Genomic DNA, 23,938 nt, shown 5'->3' on the forward strand with positions numbered 1-23,938 from the left:
CATAATTATACATACGTAACTGATCACTGTATTGTATATTATAGTACACTTGAAATTTGACTCTATACATGCATGTGATGTATACGTAGCTCTAGGGGGCGTAAGAGTAAAATTGAAAGTGATCAGGCCTGGTCCTGGTCAATTGTTTGGTCTCCACACACTATTCACCCTGGGTCAGTGTATGCAACAGAGATATACTGCACAACCTTGACCTACTAACTCTTGAAGAGTGATACAAAAATTTGAAACTGCTGCTGGTAATGACGTACAAAATCATTCATATTCAACTCCAAACTGAAACTACCTAATTCAAACAGCAAGCCATATGTGGGGCTAAAGCCAATAATTTTTACAGCCACACTCAAGAATTGATGCTTACCTCTACTCTTATTACCCCTATACAATTAGATTATAAAATGGTTTATCCAGCAGTGCTGTCGAATCGCCTAACATCAGTTTATTTAAGCAACATAATGCTGAATAATTAATTGATTGTTGCACTATTTTCTCCATATGGAGGTTTCTGTACAGTAAAAAAATAAAATTGAATTATCAAACTTGGATAGCTGGAAAAACTACCGGTAATATTCTTTCTTCTAGATGTTCTGGTGTTATAGTCTGTAATACATGCACCTGGCTTGGCCAAGCTATGGAGTTCACTTATGTTTGCATTAGCTAGACTATATCAATACAGATCACTTGATGTCTATTAGTCTGTGCAACTCACAACCATATAGTCCACTTTCCAGTGGCAATTCTAGACCTTGGGGACCAAGTAGAGCACAGCATAACTATAATTGTATGACTGTAATATAAAGTAGAATTTCAAGGGGGGTCTGAGAGTGCAACCCCAGAAGCTGCAGGATTGTTTAATTTAAAGGCTTGAAAACAGCCTAAAATTATGCTAAAAACATGAAAATAACAATGCCAATCTATATGGCAACTTTTCCCCAAGATTTTTCAAAACTTATTTTTCCTATCCCCCCACCAGGATCGCCTGGCTATGCTATGCCACTTTCATACATAGCTAAGTTGGCAATGACACTTGAATATAAACACAGTCAATTGAAATATTGTTTGATTCTCAATACTCACTGTGAGAACTTGAGATTAGAGCACATAATTATAGCAAAGATTACTAAACCAAGTGGTTGAAAATAATTCATACCAAGAAGTGCGCGCGTTTATAGCCTTTTTGTAGCTTTCAAATTCCTTGTATGCCTTTTAGATACACAGAGCAAGGGTGGATTTATGGGGGTGCTTGAAGTGCTGACTCCCCCTCCAAAATTTTACGATTTGCAAGCCACAAAGCTTCTATAATTTACTACACTGCCTACAGGGTGCTAGCTAGCTAACATTAGGGATAAAACCACACACTGACCATAAACCTCCTGTGTAATGTTTAACCTTACCATTTGAGTTCATTAACAAACTGTAAGGAGCATATTTTCCAAAATATACTAATAGAAACAAAAGCCTGACAAAGCTAAATAAAGGTAACTATTTTTAGAGGCACCTAATACAGATGAAGTGGACATAAAGCTGTTGTGGGTGAAAGACAGGTTAGATAAGTGTTGTTTCTATCATTTTTTGCCATTAAACAAATGCTAAGCACATATTGCATGTTCACTGGTTTCATCAGGTTTGAAAGGTTGTTTTAATTTTTAGCTAAAAAATGTAGTGAAGCTTTAACCTCTCTGGTTGCACCTACTCTGACGCCTTTGGTAGTACTGGTGTAACTTGCATTCTAACTATATACAATGGTTTGGATCGAAATGTATCCTATAGCTATATATTTATTATCAGTTGAGTAGATTAACCCTCTGCAAGTGTGTATGTTGCCATTCACTGCTTTCTGTCACCATTTGTACTGCCATGCACTTCTTACATTGCATAGACAATTAAGAAAGGGTACCAATTGCAAGTAGCTATTATCCACTTCTGCATTAAAAGCTTTGTCCGTAATGTTTTTTTCCATTATATTCGTAATTTGGAGAGTTTAAGAGAGGTTCCATGCACTAATAACAGGCCTGACTCAATACATTATGAACTCTGAAAGTGGAAATCCTCTGGAAATAATATAGCCTAAAATTTGGGTCCCAAAGTGTCCATTGTAGAGAGGCTCCACTGCATAGTTAATTATTTCATTATCAATAAAGTTTCAGTGCATATACATGTTACATAACATCAGAGCAAATGTACGTATAACTGTACAAAATCCTTCACTGCAATGTTAAATATGTGCAGGCCCAATGCACATTGCAACACACCGTATCACATGACATGTGCACAAGTGCTCCATTATATATAGCAGCGAGCACAACTAAATATTTTAGCATGAAAATTATAATAATATTGGCAAGCAAGCAGGGTTAAGGTCACAATAGATGCTCTAATAAGTAGAAGAGCAGATAGCTTGGTCCTATATAGTACTTTAGTACAGCCAAACAGGACATTGTGAAAATGGACCAGGTGTATGGAGTATTGGAGTATGCATAATTATAATAATATCCTTAGGCACTAGCTTTAAAACTCTGGCATAAATTGCACCTGGCAAGAGCTCTTGGTCTGCCAGCAAGGAGTAGCATTAAGATGGATCACAAGTGTAAGTGATTCCAGGAGCTAGTAATCAACACATATTCTCCAGTATCAACATCCATGTACAGTGTTCCTTGAATTTATCCTACTCTGACTTGAATGAAATTAATTGATATGGAGCACTTAATTAAGTCTTATTTGCGTAGCATTATTTACACTTGCATTTCTGTACAATCATGTTAATGTACATTATATTGTGCATTAATGGAAAGTGTTGAGATTGATGAATTTAAAATATACATTACTGTGGTTAACAATCTTGGCCTGACTCATGTACCTTCTATAAAATAGAATGAAGAGTTACACAATAAGAATAATTACACAATAATTGTTATTTATGACAAACATGTCAAGCTTGATATTAAGTGTCTGTGACTTCATGGAATGGAAAACACGATCAGTCAATGTCATAAGTACTTTGTATTACACCAGGAAGTTTCATTGTATAGCAAGCAGTGATATGTTAAAAACCTGCAGTAAAGAAATTTGGGGAGAAAAATCAGTAACTATGTATGTATGTACAAGTACAATGAATATATTATCCACACAACAAAATTAGCCAAACTGTAAAGAAATGGTGGAGCTTGGAAAAACCTGGGTGAAAAAGTTGTGAAATCAAAGTGGCAGCCAACAAATGGCTGCAATGATGTTAATTTAATAATGATATTTTTCACAGCTTGGCTGATTTTGTGTGGATTTACTTTTTTTTGTACTTTATAACGCCCCAAAATCAGCCTATGGCTTTGTTTTTATTCACATTTCTTATCTATACAGACACAATGATGATTACTGAAGAAATTACAAATGCATGCTTTCATTCAATATTTGGCAATATTGTTAGAGTACACATTTTTTGAGGCTTCTAATAGAACACACATAGAATGTTCTAGAGCAATCTAGAACTTCTATTGTAATATTATTGTACTACTCTAATAGAGTGCACAAACTATCAAAAGGCACTACTACAATGATCAACCTATGTACAATTTTCAAGTTATTCCCGAACTTGGCTTACCCTTCATATAGCCATGACAGATGTTTGATCTTTTTTACATGAATGCTCACAACTCCTAGGATATTCACCAGATTCACAGCAAACTTAGTACGTGGATTCTTTATATGTTCTTCATTTGTGTCAAAGGTCAAGGCAATAGACAAATCCCATAATAAGGCTTTATAACATATAGAAATAAGCATTGCCCCTAACAACCTGAATTTCCCATTATTTTAGGTGATAACATCTAAAGTAACTTCTTCAAATGTTGAAAGGATAGCATAATTTTAATATGTCATAAATCAAGATATGACAATTTGAAATTTGTGGTTTTCCCATGCATATCTATGTGAGAGGGCTACAGTTGCCCCTTCTGGGCAATCACAAAAATGAGGCATTTCAACATAAACAAAAACCAAAAATTCAAAAGTACATATATCTCAATATTACATAAATTTGTAGGTGTGAATGTCAACAATAATCTCTCCAAGTTTTAAATGGATAGTGTATATAGGTCATACGATATGACCATAGATACTACACCTTGAATCCCATGATTTGTGTGATTACTGAGAAGGGACAACTGTTGCTCCTCTCATTGACAATGCATGGGAAAAATGCAACTTCAAATGTCATATCTCATGACTTATTTATGCTATCCATTTAAAACTTGGAGAGGTGACTTAAGACATTGACACCTACATATGATGTAAACTTTAGGTTGCTAGGGGCAATGGTTGAATTTTTCATTATTATGAAATTTGTCCATTGAATTACACATTTGTATTTTATAGCAATTTTCGCAAAGTGTGCGAAAATAAATCAAAAAAGTCCCCATAGCCCTCCATGGCTTAAGAAGAAATAAACGAAGAAATTAAAATGAAACTTTGAGCACCAATATCTTGCAAATTGCTAGTGCAAAATTTAATCAAATTTGCTATGTGGTCTATCCTACCTGCAGACAACTACAATGTAAACAATGGTGTTTTTTGGAGAAGGAGACATGGAACTATGCACACATGAAATTCTTCCTGTTAATATACTCATGGTATGGCATGCTGGCATTTTTGGCTGCATGACACACTAACATGTGTTTTGATGTGATCGGTGTATACTATCTCAAGCAAATTTCCATCAAAGTAGCTATTTGTATTTCTCTAAATCATGTTCTTTTGTGTATTAGCAATAGCCTATGCATATTAACATGTGGCACATTCTCATTAGGGACTGAACATAAATAGGAACACAGGCTAGTGAATAGTTTCCAAGACATATGCACAAAAAATATAGAAGGTGATCAAACAAGTGTTTTCTTGCACAACAACTATCAGATTAAATAAGGAGGTATTTTCATCAAAATTAATTGGCTACAGTACGATAACCTCAAGTTAAGTCATGCTGGATGCATATCAATAAGACTTAAGTAAAGGCAACTTCAATTCATGATAAAATGTATGCAAGTAATGCACGAATACATAAGTTACATTTACGTAAAAATCATAACAGTTAAACACCAGTTATATCCACGAATGTTTTACGTAATAAAGTAGCTAAACAGGTACTATAAGCAGAGTTACTGGGGTCATTACTCCAAAAATGAAACTCGTTACATATTACTTGTTACTTCTATAAAATGTAACATGCTACAGTTACACATCACTCCCAAAAAGTAATGAGTTACATATTACACGTTACTCAGAGGACTGTATCTAGTAATGGTATACATGTTACTTTTGTTCATTACAAGCTTTAAGTAAGTCCAACCTTCTAAATGCAGGCTTCCAACCTACAACTACAAGTGACACGAGTGTGACACATATTTCTCTGGTGTAGTTGTGCCTCAAAAACATACTTTGTTGTAGTATAATGGTCCCAAGGGCACTCCCCATACACTATCACTCTTTGTTCCTGCCTGTAAGGCCATCTCCAATGCTTTCAGGACCCAAAATTTAATAATTCACATGCTGGATACAATGCACATTAAAAGAAGTAACGCATTACAATTTCCAGTTGTAATATTTGTTGCTATTATTGTAATATGCTATATACAAGTACACAAATAATTGGAATTTTCAACACCATAGCACATACGGAGATAAGAAGTACTGAAACAAGCTGGAGTAGTGCATGATAATAAATCACAGTAAAACAATAAGAAGTGTTATATCCTTACTGTGCTCAAGATACCATAATGGAAATGCACAGTAGGGATATAACACTTCTTATTGATTGAATATCATGCACTACTCTGACTTGTTGCAGTATTTTTTTGATGTGCTATGGTCCCTACCCTAGTTGAAATTCCAAAAAATTTTGTGTATTTGTTTGTTAAGTTTTGTTATAAAATAAAATTATTATGACTGGTGAACCAACGCATATTGCATCAAAGGAAAGAAACAGTGCCGTACATCCCAGCAATCAATTATCATCTGAAAAGTGAAGTATCCATTATGCTCTTTTGTCAGCTATGTTCAGCCCGTTAACAGCATTACGAATCAAGAACTGTTCAAAAAGCACCTCTGCAATCAAAGTAGCCACTATGAAAAATACGGACGATTTCTGTCACGAAGGGAAGCCAACACGTACTACTGCCAAATCAACACCTTTTGCTGTCAGCAAAGATGAATGGGACATAAAGGAGAACACTGGTAAGTTCATGAAGAATGCATTGTACATACTGCAGTATGCCAAAAGGTATGTGTCCAGCTGAAGCAACGTCAAACAATGAAAAAATCAAGCCCGATGCTTTACTGAAGGTGTCAGTCAGTCAGTTAGTTAGTCAGTCAATCTATTCAATAACAAGTACACGAAAAAATTTGGAATTTTCAACTAGAGTAGGGACCATAGCACATCGATAAAAAGTACTGAAACAAGTTGGAGTAGTCCATGATATTAAATCACTGTAAAACAATAAGAAGTGTTATATCCCTACTGTGCTCAAGATACCATAACGGAAATGCACAGTAGGGATATAACACTTCTTACTGTTTTACAGTGATTTAATATCATGGACTACTCCAACTTGTTTCAGTACTTTTTATCGATGTGCTATGGTCCCTACTGTAGTTGAAAATTCCAAATTTTTTCGTGTACTTGTTTGTTAACTTTTTTTGTAAATAATTTTATTATGACTGGTGAACCCACGCATACCGCATCTCAAAAGGCACTGCGCACCCCAGCTATATCAATTATCGTGTGAAAAGTGAACCATCCATTAGGCTTCGTTGTCAGCTATGTTCAACCCGTTACACAGCATTTCGAATCAAGAACTGTTTGAAAAGCACCTCCACAATCCACGCATACCAAAAGAAAGAAATCGTGCTGCACGCCCCAATCATATTAATTATCGTCTGAAAAGTGAAGTATCCATTACGCTTTGCTGTCGGCTATGTTCAACCCATTACGAATCAAGAACTGTTTGAAAAGCACCTCTGCATATCAAAATATCCATGATGAAAAACACGGATGATTTCCGTTTCGAAGGGAAGCCACAGGGCCGCCCACAGGGGGGGGGGGGGGGGGCAACTGGGGCATTTTTCCCCGGGCCCCAGCCTGAAAGGGGCCCCAGGAGGCCCCATGAAGGGCCCCCTGAATACCTGTTTAAAAGATCAATATACTCTAATAGAGCAGTCAGATCTAAATACTCTAATAGAGCAGTCACAGTATTCTTCAGAGGAGCAGTGTAGCAAGCTTATAGATAAGGACATATTGTTGGTGATGGGTAGTTATTGTCATTGCCAGCAGGTTGTGAAGATGAATGGGACACAAAGGAGGACACTGGTAAGTCCATGAAGAATGCATTGTACGTACTGCGGTATGCCAAAAGGCATCTGTCAGGCTGAAGCGACGTCGAACAGTGAAAAAATCAAGCCCGTAGCCTTAGCTGTTATCGAGTTACGCTTGTCTGAAGGCATCAATCAGTCAGTCAGTCAGTCAGTCAGTCAGTCAGTCAGTCAGTCAGTCAGTCAGTCAGTCAGTCAGTCAGTCAGTCAGTCAGTCAGTCAGTCAGTCAGTCAGTCAGTCAGTCAGTCAGTCAGTCAGTCAGTCAGTCAGTCAGTCAGTTACTCAGGTAGTAAAAAATTTCGTCAAATTAAAAAAATTTAAATTCCGTAGCAACTTGTTAAAAGTGTTTCTGGTCGATCTGAAAGCTTGTTTGGGCTTAGTTTTACCTCACCAATACTGCCTCATCGTTGTAAGGGAAAATTAAGGCTGATTTTTGGGTGATGTTATTTCGTGGGCCACGCCTACTCCTTTGTGGTCCCTACTATACAGTTACTATCATACTGTATGATTTTAAAAAATCCATAGCAGCTTGTTGAAAGAGTTTTGGGTCGATCTGAAGGCTTGTTTGGGCTTAGTTTTACAGTACTAACATACAGTATGTTTACCCATTACTACAAAGTAATATTATTAGAATACATAATGAGTTACTTTTGTAATGTATTACCCCAACTCTGACTATAAGAATTTCTTAACTTATTAACATTCCATTGAAAACAAACACTGCCCATGCAGTACATGTCTGTGTCACTGTACAGCTGTATATTGAGCATATTAATGTACTTGCCTGGTTGGATCCTCTGCTTTTGGAAATAGTCTTGGTTGAGGGTCAATCCTGCCTCCATGTTTGAAACCAAAAGTCACCTGCATCATCATGAGCAGAAAATATATAGTATATTAAACCAGCTAGGGTTACAAAAGTCAAAGGTGCCAGCAGAGTAGAGTTACCGCCCTTAGCCATTTTGGTTATCACCTTAACCCTGTATAGGTACAAACACCACTTACTAATTAGAAGAAAATTAAAATTAGACCATGCAGGTTACTATCTGAGTCAAAGTGTGGATGGTTTCAACTCTGATGCAGCTACAAAATTTATAAAGATACCTCTCATTCAATCCTCTTTCTCTCTAACTATGAATTTAACAGAAACTCAGTTAATTGGAAGTCATACAAAAGAATCCATATGATTACCACAAAAATCATTTTGTTGCATCACACAATTACATTTACGTACGTAATAACAATATGTTTACACTGTGTGTTACAGCACATGGCTTTGCAATAAGGAGTAAGAAGGAGCTATGTTTAAGGGAATCTGTGTTGTTCACACAAAATTTTTGCAGCAAGTATAACAATGTGATTTTAGTATGGTACCCTAGATAGTGAGTAGAGCATTTCTGTGTTATCTTAGCATACCTGTCCAGTAAGTAAGTCCTCTGTATTTGTGCTGGCCTGTGTAATGTATGTGGACGTAGTAACCATTGATGTAAAGAATCGGCTTCTGATGCTGTAGTGAATAGTACACACAACTTTGCTGATGCCTTGCAAGTTTTAAGGGTTATTAGCTCCATTGTGTATCAACTGGTAAGTATAATTGTAGCCCATACTACCATACAGTGTCACGACAGTGTCTTAATACAAGTTCCCTTTATCGTTAGTTGATGCCAAACAATTAAATTCTTGGCAAATAAAGACCTCGCTTATCTGAATGCATAGTTTGCAAGTAGGGGACTTTCAAATATAATCCAAGTTTAGCATGTAGGGTCTGTGTGTTAGAACTGTATAAAGTTTGTGGAGAATGCATGTAATTAGAATTGAACGACATCTGGTATACTGTAACCTGAAGTACAGTAAAGATATTTAATTGAGTTACTACTTTTATGTAGATTTTTTTAGATACAGTTGTCAAACAGTATAGTAGTATAAAATGCTATAATCTTTAAAAATCTTCCTAGAGACATCTTACACAATGAAAATCACTTTCACAGAATAATATTAGCTTATCTAAATCAAATACAGCATTAAAAAATAAAATGCTTACAGAAACCCAGATATTTAATTTTAAATGATAACCAAACTCAATTTTTTGTCTACCGGCATGCCAATTTTCCTGCCCTAAACATAGTTGCAAGGATGGAGGCCAAACAAAGCAGCACACAGCCACTATTTTACACCACATTTAACAAACTCATCAGTGGTATGTGCTTTTTGGGGTACCAACGAGTGCATGCCTTCTGTGCCTTCCTTGTCTTTCATATTATCTTCAATCAGGCTTGTCTGTCATCTTTATGCAATCAAGACATTAATTTTTGAGCAACATACTTAGATGCCACAAACCTATCGAGGGGGGTTTCCAGTGGTTTCAGAAACCCCTTTGGATTTTACACACTGCTTTAAACATTAAGAGATTGAAACTTCAGGTTTCTAGAATCTGAAATCTATCATGGAACAGGAAACATCTTAAACTTAAATAATAGTTTCTCACCTGATAGCAACTTAACTCAGTATTATTCTGAATTATGATTTTGGTGAAAAGATCGAGATACTCTAATAAAGCAGTCAGGAAATATAAACTACTCTAATATAACAGTCACTTAGCTCTAGTGGAAACCCCTTTTCAAAATTCCTGCGTATTCCCCTGTATTAAGGCACTTACACTAGTCTACTTTAAGAAGTACTGGACTCCCAGTAGATACCTGTAACTCGAGATCATGCCCATTGACGACCTTGGTTGATTGATAACAAGGAGACCACAGCTCTTAATAATCTATTTGCTCGATCACAATGACCACAACCCTGTCTAGCCATATTTTATAATGTTAGCATAGTAAAAATATGAAACAGTGGCACATGCCCCCTGGTAGCAATAGGCTTGAGATACTCTAATACACCAGTCACCCTAATAAAACAGTCACACGTGTACAGCTAGCTGGATGCTATAACAAAAAAAAATTAAAAATTATTAACTTTAAAATGAAGTAAGGATTCAAGTGATAAAAAGTAGAGATGAATGATAGTATTACATGTACAGCTTGATGGGAAAATCCCTACTTTGGCAATGAAAGAAAAATACTGTTATAACTTACTACATGCTAATGTAGGGATTTTTCACAGAGCTATGCTATAATACCATCATTCATCTCTTGTTTCACTACTCTTTTTCACTTGGATCACTACTTCATTTTTTAATATACCATATTATAAAGTATACAAATTTATTGCACTCACCAGTTTTAATAGTGCGTCTGTAGTGATATTCTTCAAATCAGTAGCTTGATTATACATGTTATCAATGTGTGTCACATTGTATCCCAGCACCAAGTCTGTTACAACACATCATAGCACACAACAGCTACTATATAATACAGTATTCACATTACCTATGATAGTACCAACAGTCAGGTCATCTGTGTACTCTGAAATATCACAGGTGTGCTGAAATTTGTCCATACCACTTTACCAAAAAAAATTACAAAGTTAAACTGTAACCTATAGTACTAAAGTATAACACAATACAACATTGCAAAAGACAACAAAGCGTTGCAATTAGGCACCACTTAAAGGAGAACATGTGCATGTTGTTGTTAACATGGGCCCATTAAACCCAGTAGAAGTGAATCTCATCCACCACTTCACACAAAGCACCTCTCAAACAGTGTCTACTATATTAACCATTGCAAAGACCAGATATTCTCCACAACTAATGAAAGGTTTTATAGAGCCAAAAGAAACAAAAGCACATGGACCACTGTGATCCCAACAACACATTAACCCCAACATCACTGGCATGCAGATACTTAGGTATGCTCTCAATTTTGTAATTCTTGGGGTATTAATGCCAAACACATATTTATCAAACAACACTGAACACATCATACTGAACACATCACAAAAAAATCAGCATCTATTTACTTGAAATATTTTTCCAGTTTCATCATTAATGGTAAACTGATGCAGTATGTAGCTCCAGCTGAATACCAGTATATTCTTCGACTTATATTCTGAAAGTGTGACTAGTATACATGCTGTACTGATACAATATTTCAATAAGACCAAAAACAGAAAGTGCTCAGAATTAATGATCATTTGATAAACAAATAACCTAGCCATATATACTAGTACATTAAAAAAATTATTAATTTTAAAAATGAAGTAGCTAAGGATCTAAGCAATAAAAATTAGTGAGACAAGAGATGAATGATGGTATTACAACATAGGTCAGTGGTAAAATTCCTACACTGGCATGTCATGACAATTTCAGTGTCAAAGTGGGGATTTTCCCATAGAGCTATGCTATAATACCATAATTCATCTCGTCTCATTAGTTTTTATTGCTTAGATCTCTACTTCATTTTTAAATTAATAATTTTTATTGCACTAGTTATGTAGTTTAGTTATTTGTTATACGTAGGTACAGCTATGATACACACATGGAACTGTTTTATTAAAATATCGAACGTGAAGGGTAACTACTTATCTCAGGGACTATGTACATGATATTTAAGGGATGTATGTTTTTCACCATGCTACCAATAAGAAGTGTGTATTAATGGTCAATCACTAGAAGGACAGCTAGATCATTAAGAGGTGTGTCCCTCCATTATTATTGGTCCACCTGTGCTAGATTATAAAGGGGCATGTTGCTCAATTGTGATTTGTTCATAAAAGGTCCTATCATGCAGGTACAGTGTCTACCAACCATCTACCAGTCATAGATTAGTGTGAATATTTTAAATAAATCTGTGGCGTGCAAGTGTTGATACGGAAAATTAATGTCTCAAGTTTCCTAGTGTATGACCAGGAGGACCAAAGATAAAAGGAAAGGTAAGGTGCAGAAGGCACACACTTATTGGAATCCAAAAAGGTATGGACAACCAGAAATACATCTAATTCTGGACACTACTACGCTGTGTTCGTATCTATTTGTATAGGGGATGGTGTAGTCCCAGGAAGGGATGCCCAAAGAATAATCCCATGTGTTGAAGAGTAATATGTATGATGTCAACAAACATAACTCATGCAAGGATTTTAGAGTGTAAAGCTTTACTGAAGGAAGTGTTTCAGTAGCTATATCTAAAAAGTCAGCTTTACTTAATTTGGTGCCATGTAAGTTATATAGCTACGCCATGCAGTCTAGCACTGACCCAACAGCCACTCTAGCTAGCTATAACACTATAAGCATTAATTCTAACTGCAATAAAATATTTTGTTGCAGTTAGCTCTGTATGTTGTGTAAGATCCTTCTTATATAAATGTGTTAGTGCTAAAGATACGTACAATAAACAAACTGTTTTTCTAAGCAATGTGCAAGAAAGTATAGTTCATATTTTGAGGATTAGCTATTTCTGCTTGCCAACCACAGTATAAACGCACTTGCCTTCTGGCCTAACGGCCCTCAGGTTCGTGCGTTTATATCAGGCAGAGCACTCGTACCCGTTGTATAACTATATAAGGGGTGCACTGAAGCTACAGTTTTGAGTAACCAGCTCCTCTCCCTTTTGTCCTTTTTACTGGGATACAGAAAGAAAGGTCTGGTTGTTTGGATCCATGCAATAAAAAGGAAAAAGGGCATATCAACTCTACACCAAAATGATATTGTTACATATTTTGTACAACATAATAAAACTCACAGTAACTCCGATAGTTCTTGGATATCTTCCTATGTAATATGGTTTGGTGGGATCATATTTAGTCAGTAAATTTGATAATTCCTTGACATTGACGTAAATATCATCATCAAAGTGACAATACCATTGAACTCTAATAAATATAAGAAAAACTTGTATTAGTTCACCATCCAGTGTTTTTCTAACCTGAAGGAAACTAACTTTGACATAGATCTGATGTAGAAAAGTTTATTGACAACTACATCACATCTTACTATAGCATCAGTGCAATAGTGTATAGGCACTGCTGCCACTTAGGTAAAAAAAATATGACTTCTCTAACAATGCTTTCAAAATATTGTTTACAGAGTATCTTGATTTAAGTTGGCGAAGTTCATATAAGTTTTAGATGTAAACTTGTGTTGCAGTTTGCATGCTGTCTCCTAACTGCATTTGTTTTCCAAGGTTGCTCAAGCTTTATTCTTCATTCATGTGTACTAGCTTTCAAAACACAAATGGAATAGTGTTAAAACTATCAGTACATTAAATAGGAGTGTCATTAGTTACACAAACAACACCAATACATGGAATAATATTTTTGTGCATACATATTGTACTATCTTAACCGATGAGTTATATTTTAGAATTTGCACTGAAACAAAAACTCTCATGAAGTGACTTACTGTTGTACATCTGTTTTGTGTCTTTTGAAGTAGTCATAGAACTGTCCATATTCTACACCAGACTTGCAACACAAACCTTCCCTGTAGATAAACATGGACATGTACATAAAGCAACTTTTGATGATAAAGTACTAGGGACATATGTATTGTGTATAAGATAAAAGTCCTATAGCATTACATTATTAAATTTTTAAAAAGTTATTGTTCCACTTTAACTATACATTGTATAGTAGTGTATGCATGTATATGTTATGCAACATTAATTTTACAATGAAATAATTTTACATTGAAAATTTGTCTTTTTATCTTATTCTCCCTGAGGCATTATTTTGCAACATTAAAACAAGCTTGTAAATTAAAGGTCTTATTTAAAGAAACAATTTGATTTTTAGAACTTACTAGGCAATTTCATTATCATTAGCGTTGGCCATGAAATTCTATAAAGTTACCAGCCAATTTGTAGTTTAGTAACACTCCAAGGGCAGATAAATGCAAAAAACATTATGGCTTATAAAAATGATCATAACTTTGATCGAGCTATTGCCTTCACAAAAGTCAATAGATTAACATCTTTAATTTGGACCATGTTTTTTAACAGTGTAAAATTATGCCTCAAGGAAATAAAAACGAATGATGAATTTCACTACAACAATAATTGCAAAGGTCACCAAAAGTTAAATCTGCAATGGTACTGTGTCAAAAATGAAGATCATTTAGGAGTACAATTGATATGGAAAGTCTCACAAATGACTTATGCACTATGCCACTCTACTATAATGTGCTTGGACAAAATTGTGTACCCTGCATGAGGCCTAGGGAAGGTTAAAACTATAGTGAATATATATTTAGTCCTTGTAATTGTAATTAAGTTAGGTAATCCTAAGGCTGTAGCACAAGTTGCTGTCAGGCCTTCAGTGCTGGTCACTATAAAGTGTTGATAATAACAAGCCCACAAAAGATTTGGAAATTTTAACTAGAGTAGGGACCATAGTGCATCAATAAGAAGTACTGAAGTAGTGCACAATATTAAATCACAGTAAAACAATAAGAAGTGTTATATTCCTACTGTGCATTTCAATATGGTAAATATGGTATCTTGAGCACAGTAGGGATATAGCTAACACTTCTTATTGTTTTACTGTGAATTAATATCATGGACTACTCCAACTTGTTTCAGTACTTTTTATCGATGTGCTATGGTCCTTACTCTATTTGAAAATTCTAAATTTTTTGTGCACTTTTGTACCATTAAGGTAAGAAGAGTTCATGGTTTCCAGCCCATTTATATTAATTTTTTAAAATGACCGTTTACTTATGAGTGCTTTGTTTTGGTACAGCATAGGATATTTCAAATAGAAGTAACAACTTGTTTGAAAGCCCATGCATGGTTATATTTAACAAGGTGCACACTAACAATATGTCCTGCCAAACATTATATGTGATTACATATGGCTTTGTAGCTATATATGCCACTTTAGCGTGGGCAATTTAACTCGAATATTTCCTGGGAATTGTCATGATATGTTCGATGTCCAACTAGCTCAAAGAAACAGCACACTTTTTCTCATTGTATTGAGCAACAAGCAGCTTTACATTGTGGACACATTGGATTTTTAGCAAAGGCTGAGTGTAGTCATGAAATTACGACTAGCTGATTGTACACTATAATTATGATGAATGATCACTTATAGTTATTTGGGCAATGACCATTGCAAATTTGCATGTATCCTATGTACACCACATGGAACAAGATCACTACATTGAATATAGGTTAGTAACTTGTAGTCCTAAGTACAGCGTACTTCACTTATAATACAGTAACTTACTTACTGTCGCAAAATTAAAAACTTCAATCCCACAGTCGTAAGTATAGTAATATTGTGTATTGAAACGTGATGGATGTATATGTGTATATATATATTATAAGCAAATCCATTGTAGCCATGGTATAACTATTACCAAGAGTTAGGTATTATGTACTCTTGTTACTACAGACATAAGGTACACGTAATGCACAATCACTGACCGATGATGCTTTATTAGGCATTTTGTTGTGACAAGATGAAATCCTAAACAGAGAATACATCTATATAATGTAGCTAGTAGTAATACATGAACAGACATACCATACCTTCTTTAATCAACTCTTCTTCAAACAATTTGCAATTTACAAAACTTTCATTAACATGGTCTGAAACTATTGTAAACTATAAGATATAAATTAATGAATGTACTGTTTTATTACATATACAAGTATATAAACACATTGAAATTGTTATGCTCTGTTTAAGTTCCATCATAATCTATAGTATGTGCATGTTGAACTGAGCCTTGCAGTGCTCCTGGTACAGAACATCAAGTCCATAATTCAAGTCAAAGCATATTTTTTCTGCTAGCATACATAGATACAGACAAGGCTAAGAATAAAAGTTTTGGGTGTAAAAATCTCCTATGTACAGCATTGTAGCACAGTATAGTAGAGTGTATGTTATGGTGAAACCTCACCAGGAGTACAAACATGCATGTTGATAACTAGACATCTTGTGAATGTAGGTCTGGTTTACTTGAATTCTATAGCATGAGTTCATAGGAAATGTGTCAATTATACTAATGAACACCTACTGGAGTGTTAAAAGACTCACAACCAGGCATATACTTACTTACTTCCCATCCTGTGTGAATGGGGATGATTACTTGTTGTGTTTTTATATTACCTAAACGTTATCAAAGCACAAAGTTCTAAACCAGCAGTACAAGTGGCAACTAGCTGTCTGAAGGCAAGCTCCTACTAGCTTCCCAAAAGTATTGTGAGAAAAATGCATGTACGCCTGCATGCACTACCTGTATGTGAACGTTTCTAGCTTAAACAAACTTTATGCAAAAACAAAATTAATATTGTATGCATGCATGCATAATTTTCTTTACAAGGGAAGTAAATGTTACGTATAGTCAATAAATGTGTAATACTAGAGAAGATCAGATCCAGCAGGTGCACATAAATTCTTCACTCTCACACTATCCATTAGACCCATCATAATGTAAATTATATTGATGCTCAACTAGATAAGACGTCTGATTAATCATTCATGAGATACTCTAGTTGAACAAATATTCTAACTAAAAAGTAGTCATAAATTACAGGCAAGTACATGCATTTAATACAAAAATCCTAATAAGTAAGTCTGTGTATGGCACACATGGTGCTGCAAATACAAGACTTTTGATACTGAGGTATACTTAATGGAGATCATCAATGTATTGCAATGAATTTAAGACCACAAAGTGATTCAATACACAAGTTACTCTTACATGTATATAGCTTTTACCCTTTGCTGGACACCCTTTCCAGTAGTCATTGTATACTTTGTACGATCTGCGACCACGTTCAAAATTGCATGGCAAAATTAAACTTTGATAACTGATTTTTGTTGGCATTTTGATACCGACCAATACAGTGGCAATCCTAAACCTTAAATACAGAAAGGGAGGGCCCATTAATGTTCTTGCATGGTAAAACCATACAGGTAGAATTTCAAAGGTCTGGGGGTGCAGCCCTCACAAGCTGCAGGATTTAAAGGATTTAAAAGCAATGCTAAAAACATGAAAAAGTTAAAACCAACAATGCAATTCTATACCTCAACAAGATTTTTAAAACACACGCTTTCCCCTCCACTAGAATTGCATATGAACCAATCCAGTTAATTTCGTTACACCACTGTACACTAATTATTTGTGCAGTTTTGATCATCCTGGAACCTGCTGTCGATGTCCTTTCAGTGCTTAAAATTCTTGTTAAAATTGGAATGTTTGCTGATCTTCAATTTGACTGCATTGTAGTCAAAAGTTTACTACATGCAGTTGCAGTACAATGGTTATTGAAGTGCTCTCTTGTCCATCATAGTGTAACACTGCAACTAGCCTGGCATGAGCTAGCCGCCGGCCCACCCCTATACTCCAGCAAAACCCTTGATCCACCCAGGTTTTGAATAGCTACTTGTACGTATACCTTTTCTTTGTCCACTTTCTGGAACCACGTTTTCTTCAAAATCCTCAGTCTACTATCATAGTACTTGGGAGTAGTTTTGACAGAGATGTACACATTGGATAAAATGTCTGGTGCTAGAGTGACACCTGCTGCTGGAGTAGAAGACATAACGCTTGACTAAATGTACGTAGATATAGAGCACATTTAATCCCAAAGTTTGCAATGATCGCAACTAACCACGGGCTTCATCAGGCGAAAGTTCTCGAGTAGGTCCCTTTGTGGTACGATCATTATTGTCTCAGGACTTGAGATATGGAGACGCGCTCGAAGCAGAGGTAATACTACTACCACTACTGCTACGAATGATAATATGCCACAAGCCTTGAGCCTCATTGATGGTGAGCAGCGAGGTAAGTAGACTCTTTCCAAAACCGGCCACGCCCTTCTCAATGTATAACTATGGTAACCTAGCCACCGCCATTTTCCTTGCTCGTTTACGTCACGCGCTTTTAATATCTGGAAGGTGAAGTGTTGGATCATAAGGCCATTACAAGTAGTAATACTGTTTCTGGTCCACTCCCGCATCAGTTTTTGGCTTTCTCTGATTTATGCCTTTATTTGGTGTTATGTCAGAATATTCCATTTAATGATGAGTGTTAGCTAAGTGCCACTTAGAATTACAGTATAAGTTGCACGCAGATAGCATTGTGAATTAAGTACTGAATTACCAGCAATATACGCAGCTAGCTAGCTACCAGTTAGCTACTGACATTATTTGTAGCCATACATCATTAATTTTATGTGTATATGGATACATTTGAGTTCATCAGTGGGTTAGTAACCTATGCCACTGTCAAGAGGTTAAATCTTTACTAGCTAAATACAGTCATTTAATTATTAAATTTGTTACAACCTGTGCAAGCCTCAACCAAAAATGCCATGCAGAAAGGTGTTTTTAAGTTAAGTTGTCTGAGATCCACCTGTTCCTGCAGAATACTGTCTCTTTAATGAATACTGATGAAGTGACAATGAATTAACGAATATAGCTATGTAGCATTACTTAAAAATAAGATTAGCTCTTTATAGTTATCTGTGCTACACAACGTGACGAAAATCATTCACAAATTCACATAAATTCAGTTACTTTCCTTGTTCAATCGTAATTGCAACAATCTCTTTATCAGATCATTACATCAAATTCCCTGCACGGAATCATTTGTAACAAACTTGAACTGTAACTTTGATTATATCACAAATTGTACATGCACGTATGTGTATAAATTTTGTTCATACCGGTTCCCTGGGCAAAATATGCTGCCTGTCCAGTAATTAATTCAAATTTGTACATATAATGTTGGGATGATATTGAAGTTGAGCTAATGCTAATGTTATGCACCAGAAAGCTCGCATGTTGGAAGAGAAGATTGCAATTTACAGTGTGATTTATCCCATACTTTAGATTTCCAGATATCTACACTCAGAGGCTGATCCAGGTGGGGTGGATGCAGTGGCTAGCCACCCACCATGTCCTTGTAGCCACTCATACTGTAGCTACATATGCTGAAATAATAATAATGCCAATAATCACAAATAGCTGCACCCTTTTATATGAGATAATGCAGTATTAGCTACCACAAAGTCTATGTAGAGGAGCTTGAAAGAAAATATGGGGTCTACTTATGGGCTAAATCAAACATACCATTATGATTGCCAACAAACTGTGAAATAATACCAAAGTTAGTAAGTTACATTAATTTTAAAATCAGCTATTTAAATAGCAAAAAAATAAACAAACAAAAAAAATGTATACATGTAATCGGCTATAAAAACATGTTTCTTTCTGTGGGTATGTGATTAGTGGGAGATGATAGTTCACATTATGGAGCAAACCTAAACTATCATCTCCTACATATCACATACAACAGAGGAATGTATAGTATGTGCACAGGTACTACATGACTATATAACATTTTAATTTTGTCATTGTAGCAGTTAGTAAAATTAAAAATGAAGCCTTGAATTTGTTAATTTGATATTCTGGCATCAACTTTCTTTCTGCTTACAGGTACCAAATTTCAAGATTATACTATCATAATTCTGGTCATTATTTTGTTGGCTGGTAGCAATTGTTATGTTGGACACTGCTACCCCTTGGATAAATAAATCTCTTAGTAAAGATGGAGAATGGTTTGCAGTACAGTACAAGTCGTGATTTATTACACTTTAAACATCAAGTGTATGAATTAAGAAGTGATTTAGTTGTAACTGACCATAAAACTTTGTTTTGTTTGGAGATGGTGCCACTATCAAATATCAAAACTGTTAGTTTACAAACTTAAGTGTCCTTACTGTGAGCAATTTTAAACTAGTTAACTGCTGAAATCTCAATACCCTCCTGTGAACAGTGATTCTGTACGAATTACAGATGTTGTGTTCAAAAACTACATACAATGGATATGTAATGTATGTGACTGAATTTGACAAAACCAGGCTTCCACACACATCTAGTTTTATGACTTCGAGAGATCATAACTCATTGTAAGAATATGCCATCAGCTTCAAATTTTCACCTGTAGTTTTGTAATGATATGGAAGCATTGTGTAAAACACTCAGGTCAATAGCATGCTGCTAGGTCAGTTGGTCAAAGTCAAAGAATTGGATGTGTGTGGAAGCCTGGTTTTGTTAAACTTGGTCACATATGCAGTTGATTTACACCAAATAATATTATGTCAGAATCAATGTGGCAAAAGTAAGGGTGGCGTAATGATGGTTTATTCAAATGACTCACCATCAGACATGGTGCAATACTATCAACGCATATCATATTGGTCACTGTCGGTTTAGTGACACCAAAATAGCCATCAACAATGCATTGCAATTGTTTCAGGTGGTTCTAGTGAATGTAGTACCAACCATGTTTGAGTCGGTTGTTTTGCATTTTCAGTTATGATCACTGAAATTGAACATCTCCAATACCTTCTTTGTGTCCTACAATAGGCCATCAGCTTTGATTTCATATTTGATAAACACTACAAAACCATCAACATACACAATTGCACATTCTTCAATAGCAATAACAAACATAACAATAACCTTTCCCTCATAATGGTGTACGCAGTGGAGAAGGGTGTCATTTTAAATGAAACAAGTGACCCATCACACCAACTGATTATACACAATTATAAATTTATTAGCAGCAATAACAAATTTGGTATAGCCAAGAGTTCATAATACTATATTATGAACTCTTGGTATAGCCCATATCTTCCTCTCAGGGCATAAAAGGATGTGTTACACCTGCAGCATGGTTTTTAAACGTTTACAGTAAGTAGGCATGAGGCTATTATGCTCCAAAAATTGAGCATTATGCTTTTGAGCAGTGCTCAAAAAATCGCCTATTGTGCTTTTGAGAATTGCCCATTATTCCCAAAATTATGCCACCATAGGCGTATAGTTGGTTAATAATACCAGTTTACTGCTGTATCACACCATTTTCATTGATGTTTTAAGCTTCAAATAGTCTTGAATTCTTTAGCTGGTTGCTGTATTAGAGTATTTCATTTCAATGTGACTGCTTTATTAGAGTAAATAATATTCAGTATTCTGACTGCTCTATTTAGAGTATCTCGATCTTTTTTAATGGAATTGTGCAACCTATGGATTTTCCTACTGTTAAAGCTTTATTATCACCTCAAAATGCTAGCATAATTCCTGATTCCCACATATACCTATTATGCCCGAAATTATGCCGGCATAATCGCCACATCCCTAACAGTAAGGGCTTGATGTACACGTACAGCTGGTCAACTTAAACAGACTCTATCACCAGTCATTAATATTTCTTAGTGACATAGAATTCCCAAATATGAGCACTATGGTGCTAAAGGAAATGATTTGAATCAATTCCTGAATATAAAGTTGTCAATAACAACAATGCATCAGCTAATGGCAACAGTATTTGCTACTGCCATGGACCATTTGTTAGTTGCCTTTAACAATGTTATGATTGGACAGAAGAATAATTTTATCCTGGAGATAAGATTACCCTGTCATTAAAAAAATCATCAGTATTCAGAAATCCTATATATGTCTTTTTTGCAAATTTCACAAATGCTTCATCACCACCTTGTGGAGTAAGTTTCTCTAGCACATCTCATCAAATCAACTTTGTACATCAGCACTGTACTATCAAGGCACACGGTAGCATGTCGTGCGGCTAAGAAGCCAACACACAACACCTGTGAGTACATTGACAGGAAGAAAGAAAATGCAATTTTCACACCTCCGTAGCTCTGTTTTGCCTTTACGAAACAAGATTTTTACTGTGAACATGCCCACCAATGCCAGTACTCCACATACCAAATTTGAGCAAAATAACATTAAGCATTCCTGAGATATGCGACTTCAAAAATTGGCTTAGTTTCTTCATTTTTTTTCTTATTATTTTTCTTCTTTTGCACACTTACAAAACTACCATAAAATGCAAATGCCACATCCGATTTCCTTGAAATTTGGCACACAGAAGGAGGTATAAAGGCACATTTTGGTACCATGCTTGGCTGGAATATGACAAACTGCATTAGCTACAAGTCATATGAGTCAAATTTCCTCTTAGACAATTTTCCTTCTAGAAGAAAATAAGGTGTAGACTGACAGAAACGACCATCTGTACAACCATCATCATCTGTGTCCCAACATGATGCATCTCCATCACCATCTGCACCATCTGTACAACCCCATCTGTACCATCCATCGTGTAGTGGATATGATCCACAACTGTAAGCCATGCTATGTGAGAAGGTGCCCACACAATTTGGTCAAAATAAGTGTCAAAATTAAGATACTGTTATATAACCCTTATACACATTGAAGCACAAGAACTTTATACTCTGTTATCAATCTGAATTAGAATCCTATGGAGCTTCTGGCCCTGATGGTATACCATCACAACTGTTAAAGGAACTATCTATTTATATTGCTACAGTTTTTGTCCTTATTTTCAATGCATTGCTTCATCAAGGCAAGTTTCCTCTTGATTGGAAGACTGCTACAGTTGTATTAATTATAAGAAAGGCTGTCACACTAACCCTTCAAATTATAGGCCAATATACATTTGTTGCAAAGTTTTTGAGCATGTTATATCTTCAGCTATATCTCAACATGCATATCATCATAATAACATGGTTTTAGAAAAATCGATCCTGTGAAATACAGTTTTTAAAATCCATCAATGCCATTGCTATGACATTAAACAATAGTAAAAAGAACAGATTTATTATTTTTGGTTTTTTCTAAAGTTTTGATAAATTGCCTCACCACCGACTTTTGTATAAGCTTGCACATTATAGCATAAACAGCTCTTTATTAAACTGAATCAAAGAGTATTCATCTAATAGACGTAATTTTGGATGGAGCCACCTGCAGTTCTTCACAGGAGTACCATAGGGTTCTGTGTTAGGTCCCCTACTCTTTTTCTTTATATCAATGGCTTATACCAAGTGAAATATCCTCTACTATTAGACTTTATGCCAATGATGTCATCATCTATAGACATATCTCTAATGAAGATGTACTTAAATTGCAAGAAGATCTGGTAAAATTAACTCAGTGGGCCAAAGACTGACTGTATATGTATGAATGATACTAGTGTGTACAGAAAGAGTTTGTCAAACGAGTAAGAATTTATAAATTGTGACAGCTCTGAGAGAATCTGACATCTTCACACAAGACTAACTTTTAGGGTTGTACGATAATAAATTTCTAGTATGTCAATAATGTTACTCAATGTCACCATTATCACAATACTCAATGTCACTATCATCATAATGCATGCACAAACCACAAGTACCTATGTAAAATATTCTAACCTTTGTAAATTTACATGTTATAGATTTGTTTCCTTTAATTTTAACTACTGTCAGTATGAATTGTCATGACAACAGTAACTACACTGACAACCTTCACAATAATGGCATAATGCATTTTGTGGACTGAACTGATTGTCTGGATTAATGGAGTGAGCTGGAAACAACTTCTTAACACTTATCCATGAATTATCAATCTCTTGCCAATTATGATGCAATAGTCACATGCAGTTACTAGGCTGCAGCTGGAGGCTTCAAATATCAGCAAACACCCTAAACTTCTATATCCTGCATACTTTCTTGTTTTTTTTTTAAATGCTGTATTTGATGTCAGATTGATTAATTCTGTCATGGTGATTCTCGTTGCGTAAGATGTTTTTTAGATGATTTTAAGGACAGAATTTAAGGTGGCACTCATCATTTTATG

The 23,938-nt window shown here is 35.4% G+C and overlaps 2 protein-coding genes across 4 annotated transcripts; both read right to left on the bottom strand.

Annotated features, from left to right (window-relative positions):
• Positions 1-2,741: 2,741 nt before the first annotated feature.
• Positions 2,742-12,654, bottom strand: LOC136256263 (beta-1,3-N-acetylglucosaminyltransferase radical fringe-like). 3 transcript variants are annotated; one of them, XR_010701407.1, is made up of 6 exons: positions 11,285-12,654; positions 10,753-10,826; positions 10,601-10,695; positions 8,789-8,879; positions 8,160-8,352; positions 2,742-3,069 (listed from the first exon to the last, which is right to left on the bottom strand). XR_010701407.1 is itself a non-coding variant. In XM_066049191.1 (5 exons), the coding sequence occupies exons 1-5, from the start codon at positions 11,308-11,310 to the stop codon at positions 3,006-3,008; spliced, it is 336 nt and encodes a 111-aa protein (XP_065905263.1). In that variant the 5' UTR covers positions 11,311-12,619; the 3' UTR covers positions 2,742-3,005. The 3 variants fall into 3 exon arrangements, 1 of the variants encoding a protein (XP_065905263.1); XR_010701406.1 differs by having other exon boundaries at positions 8,477-8,879; positions 11,285-12,652; XM_066049191.1 differs by lacking the exon at positions 8,789-8,879 and having other exon boundaries at positions 8,160-8,236; positions 11,285-12,619.
• A 291-nt stretch (positions 12,655-12,945) lies between these two features.
• On the bottom strand, positions 12,946-18,099 carry LOC136255196 (fringe glycosyltransferase-like). The gene is made up of 7 exons (XM_066047917.1): positions 17,884-18,099; positions 17,668-17,823; positions 15,793-15,868; positions 15,688-15,730; positions 13,662-13,742; positions 13,003-13,132; positions 12,946-12,951 (listed from the first exon to the last, which is right to left on the bottom strand). Exons 1-7 carry the CDS (start codon positions 18,037-18,039, stop codon positions 12,946-12,948), a joined length of 648 nt encoding a protein of 215 aa, XP_065903989.1. The 5' UTR covers positions 18,040-18,099.
• Positions 18,100-23,938: the final 5,839 nt, after the last annotated feature.

Source organism: Dysidea avara, chromosome 5, assembly GCF_963678975.1.
Source record: "Dysidea avara chromosome 5, odDysAvar1.4, whole genome shotgun sequence".
In the NCBI taxonomy this organism is placed as follows: Eukaryota; Metazoa; Porifera; class Demospongiae; order Dictyoceratida; family Dysideidae; genus Dysidea; species Dysidea avara.

What these genes read in the sequence shown, in the direction of transcription:
- LOC136255196 (XM_066047917.1), bottom strand. Translation starts at nt 18,039, where the DNA reads ATGAGGCTCAAGGCTTGTGGCATATTATCATTCGTAGCAGTAGTGGTA. An exon ending in AGAAAGTGGACAAAGAAAAG is followed by an intron (nt 15,869 to 17,667) that starts GTATACGTACAA and finishes TATATCTTATAG; the next exon opens with TTTACAATAGTTTCAGACCA. An exon ending in CACAAAACAGATGTACAACA is followed by an intron (nt 13,133 to 13,661) that starts GTAAGTCACTTC and finishes TATATTTATTAG; the next exon opens with AGTTCAATGGTATTGTCACT.
- LOC136256263 (XM_066049191.1), bottom strand. Translation starts at nt 11,310, where the DNA reads ATGATGAAACTGGAAAAATATTTCAA. An exon ending in AAACTGGAAAAATATTTCAA is followed by an intron (nt 10,827 to 11,284) that starts GTAAATAGATGC and finishes TTTTTGGTAAAG; the next exon opens with TGGTATGGACAAATTTCAGC. An exon ending in AAAGCAGAGGATCCAACCAG is followed by an intron (nt 3,070 to 8,159) that starts GCAAGTACATTA and finishes TCTTTACTGCAG; the next exon opens with GTTTTTAACATATCACTGCT.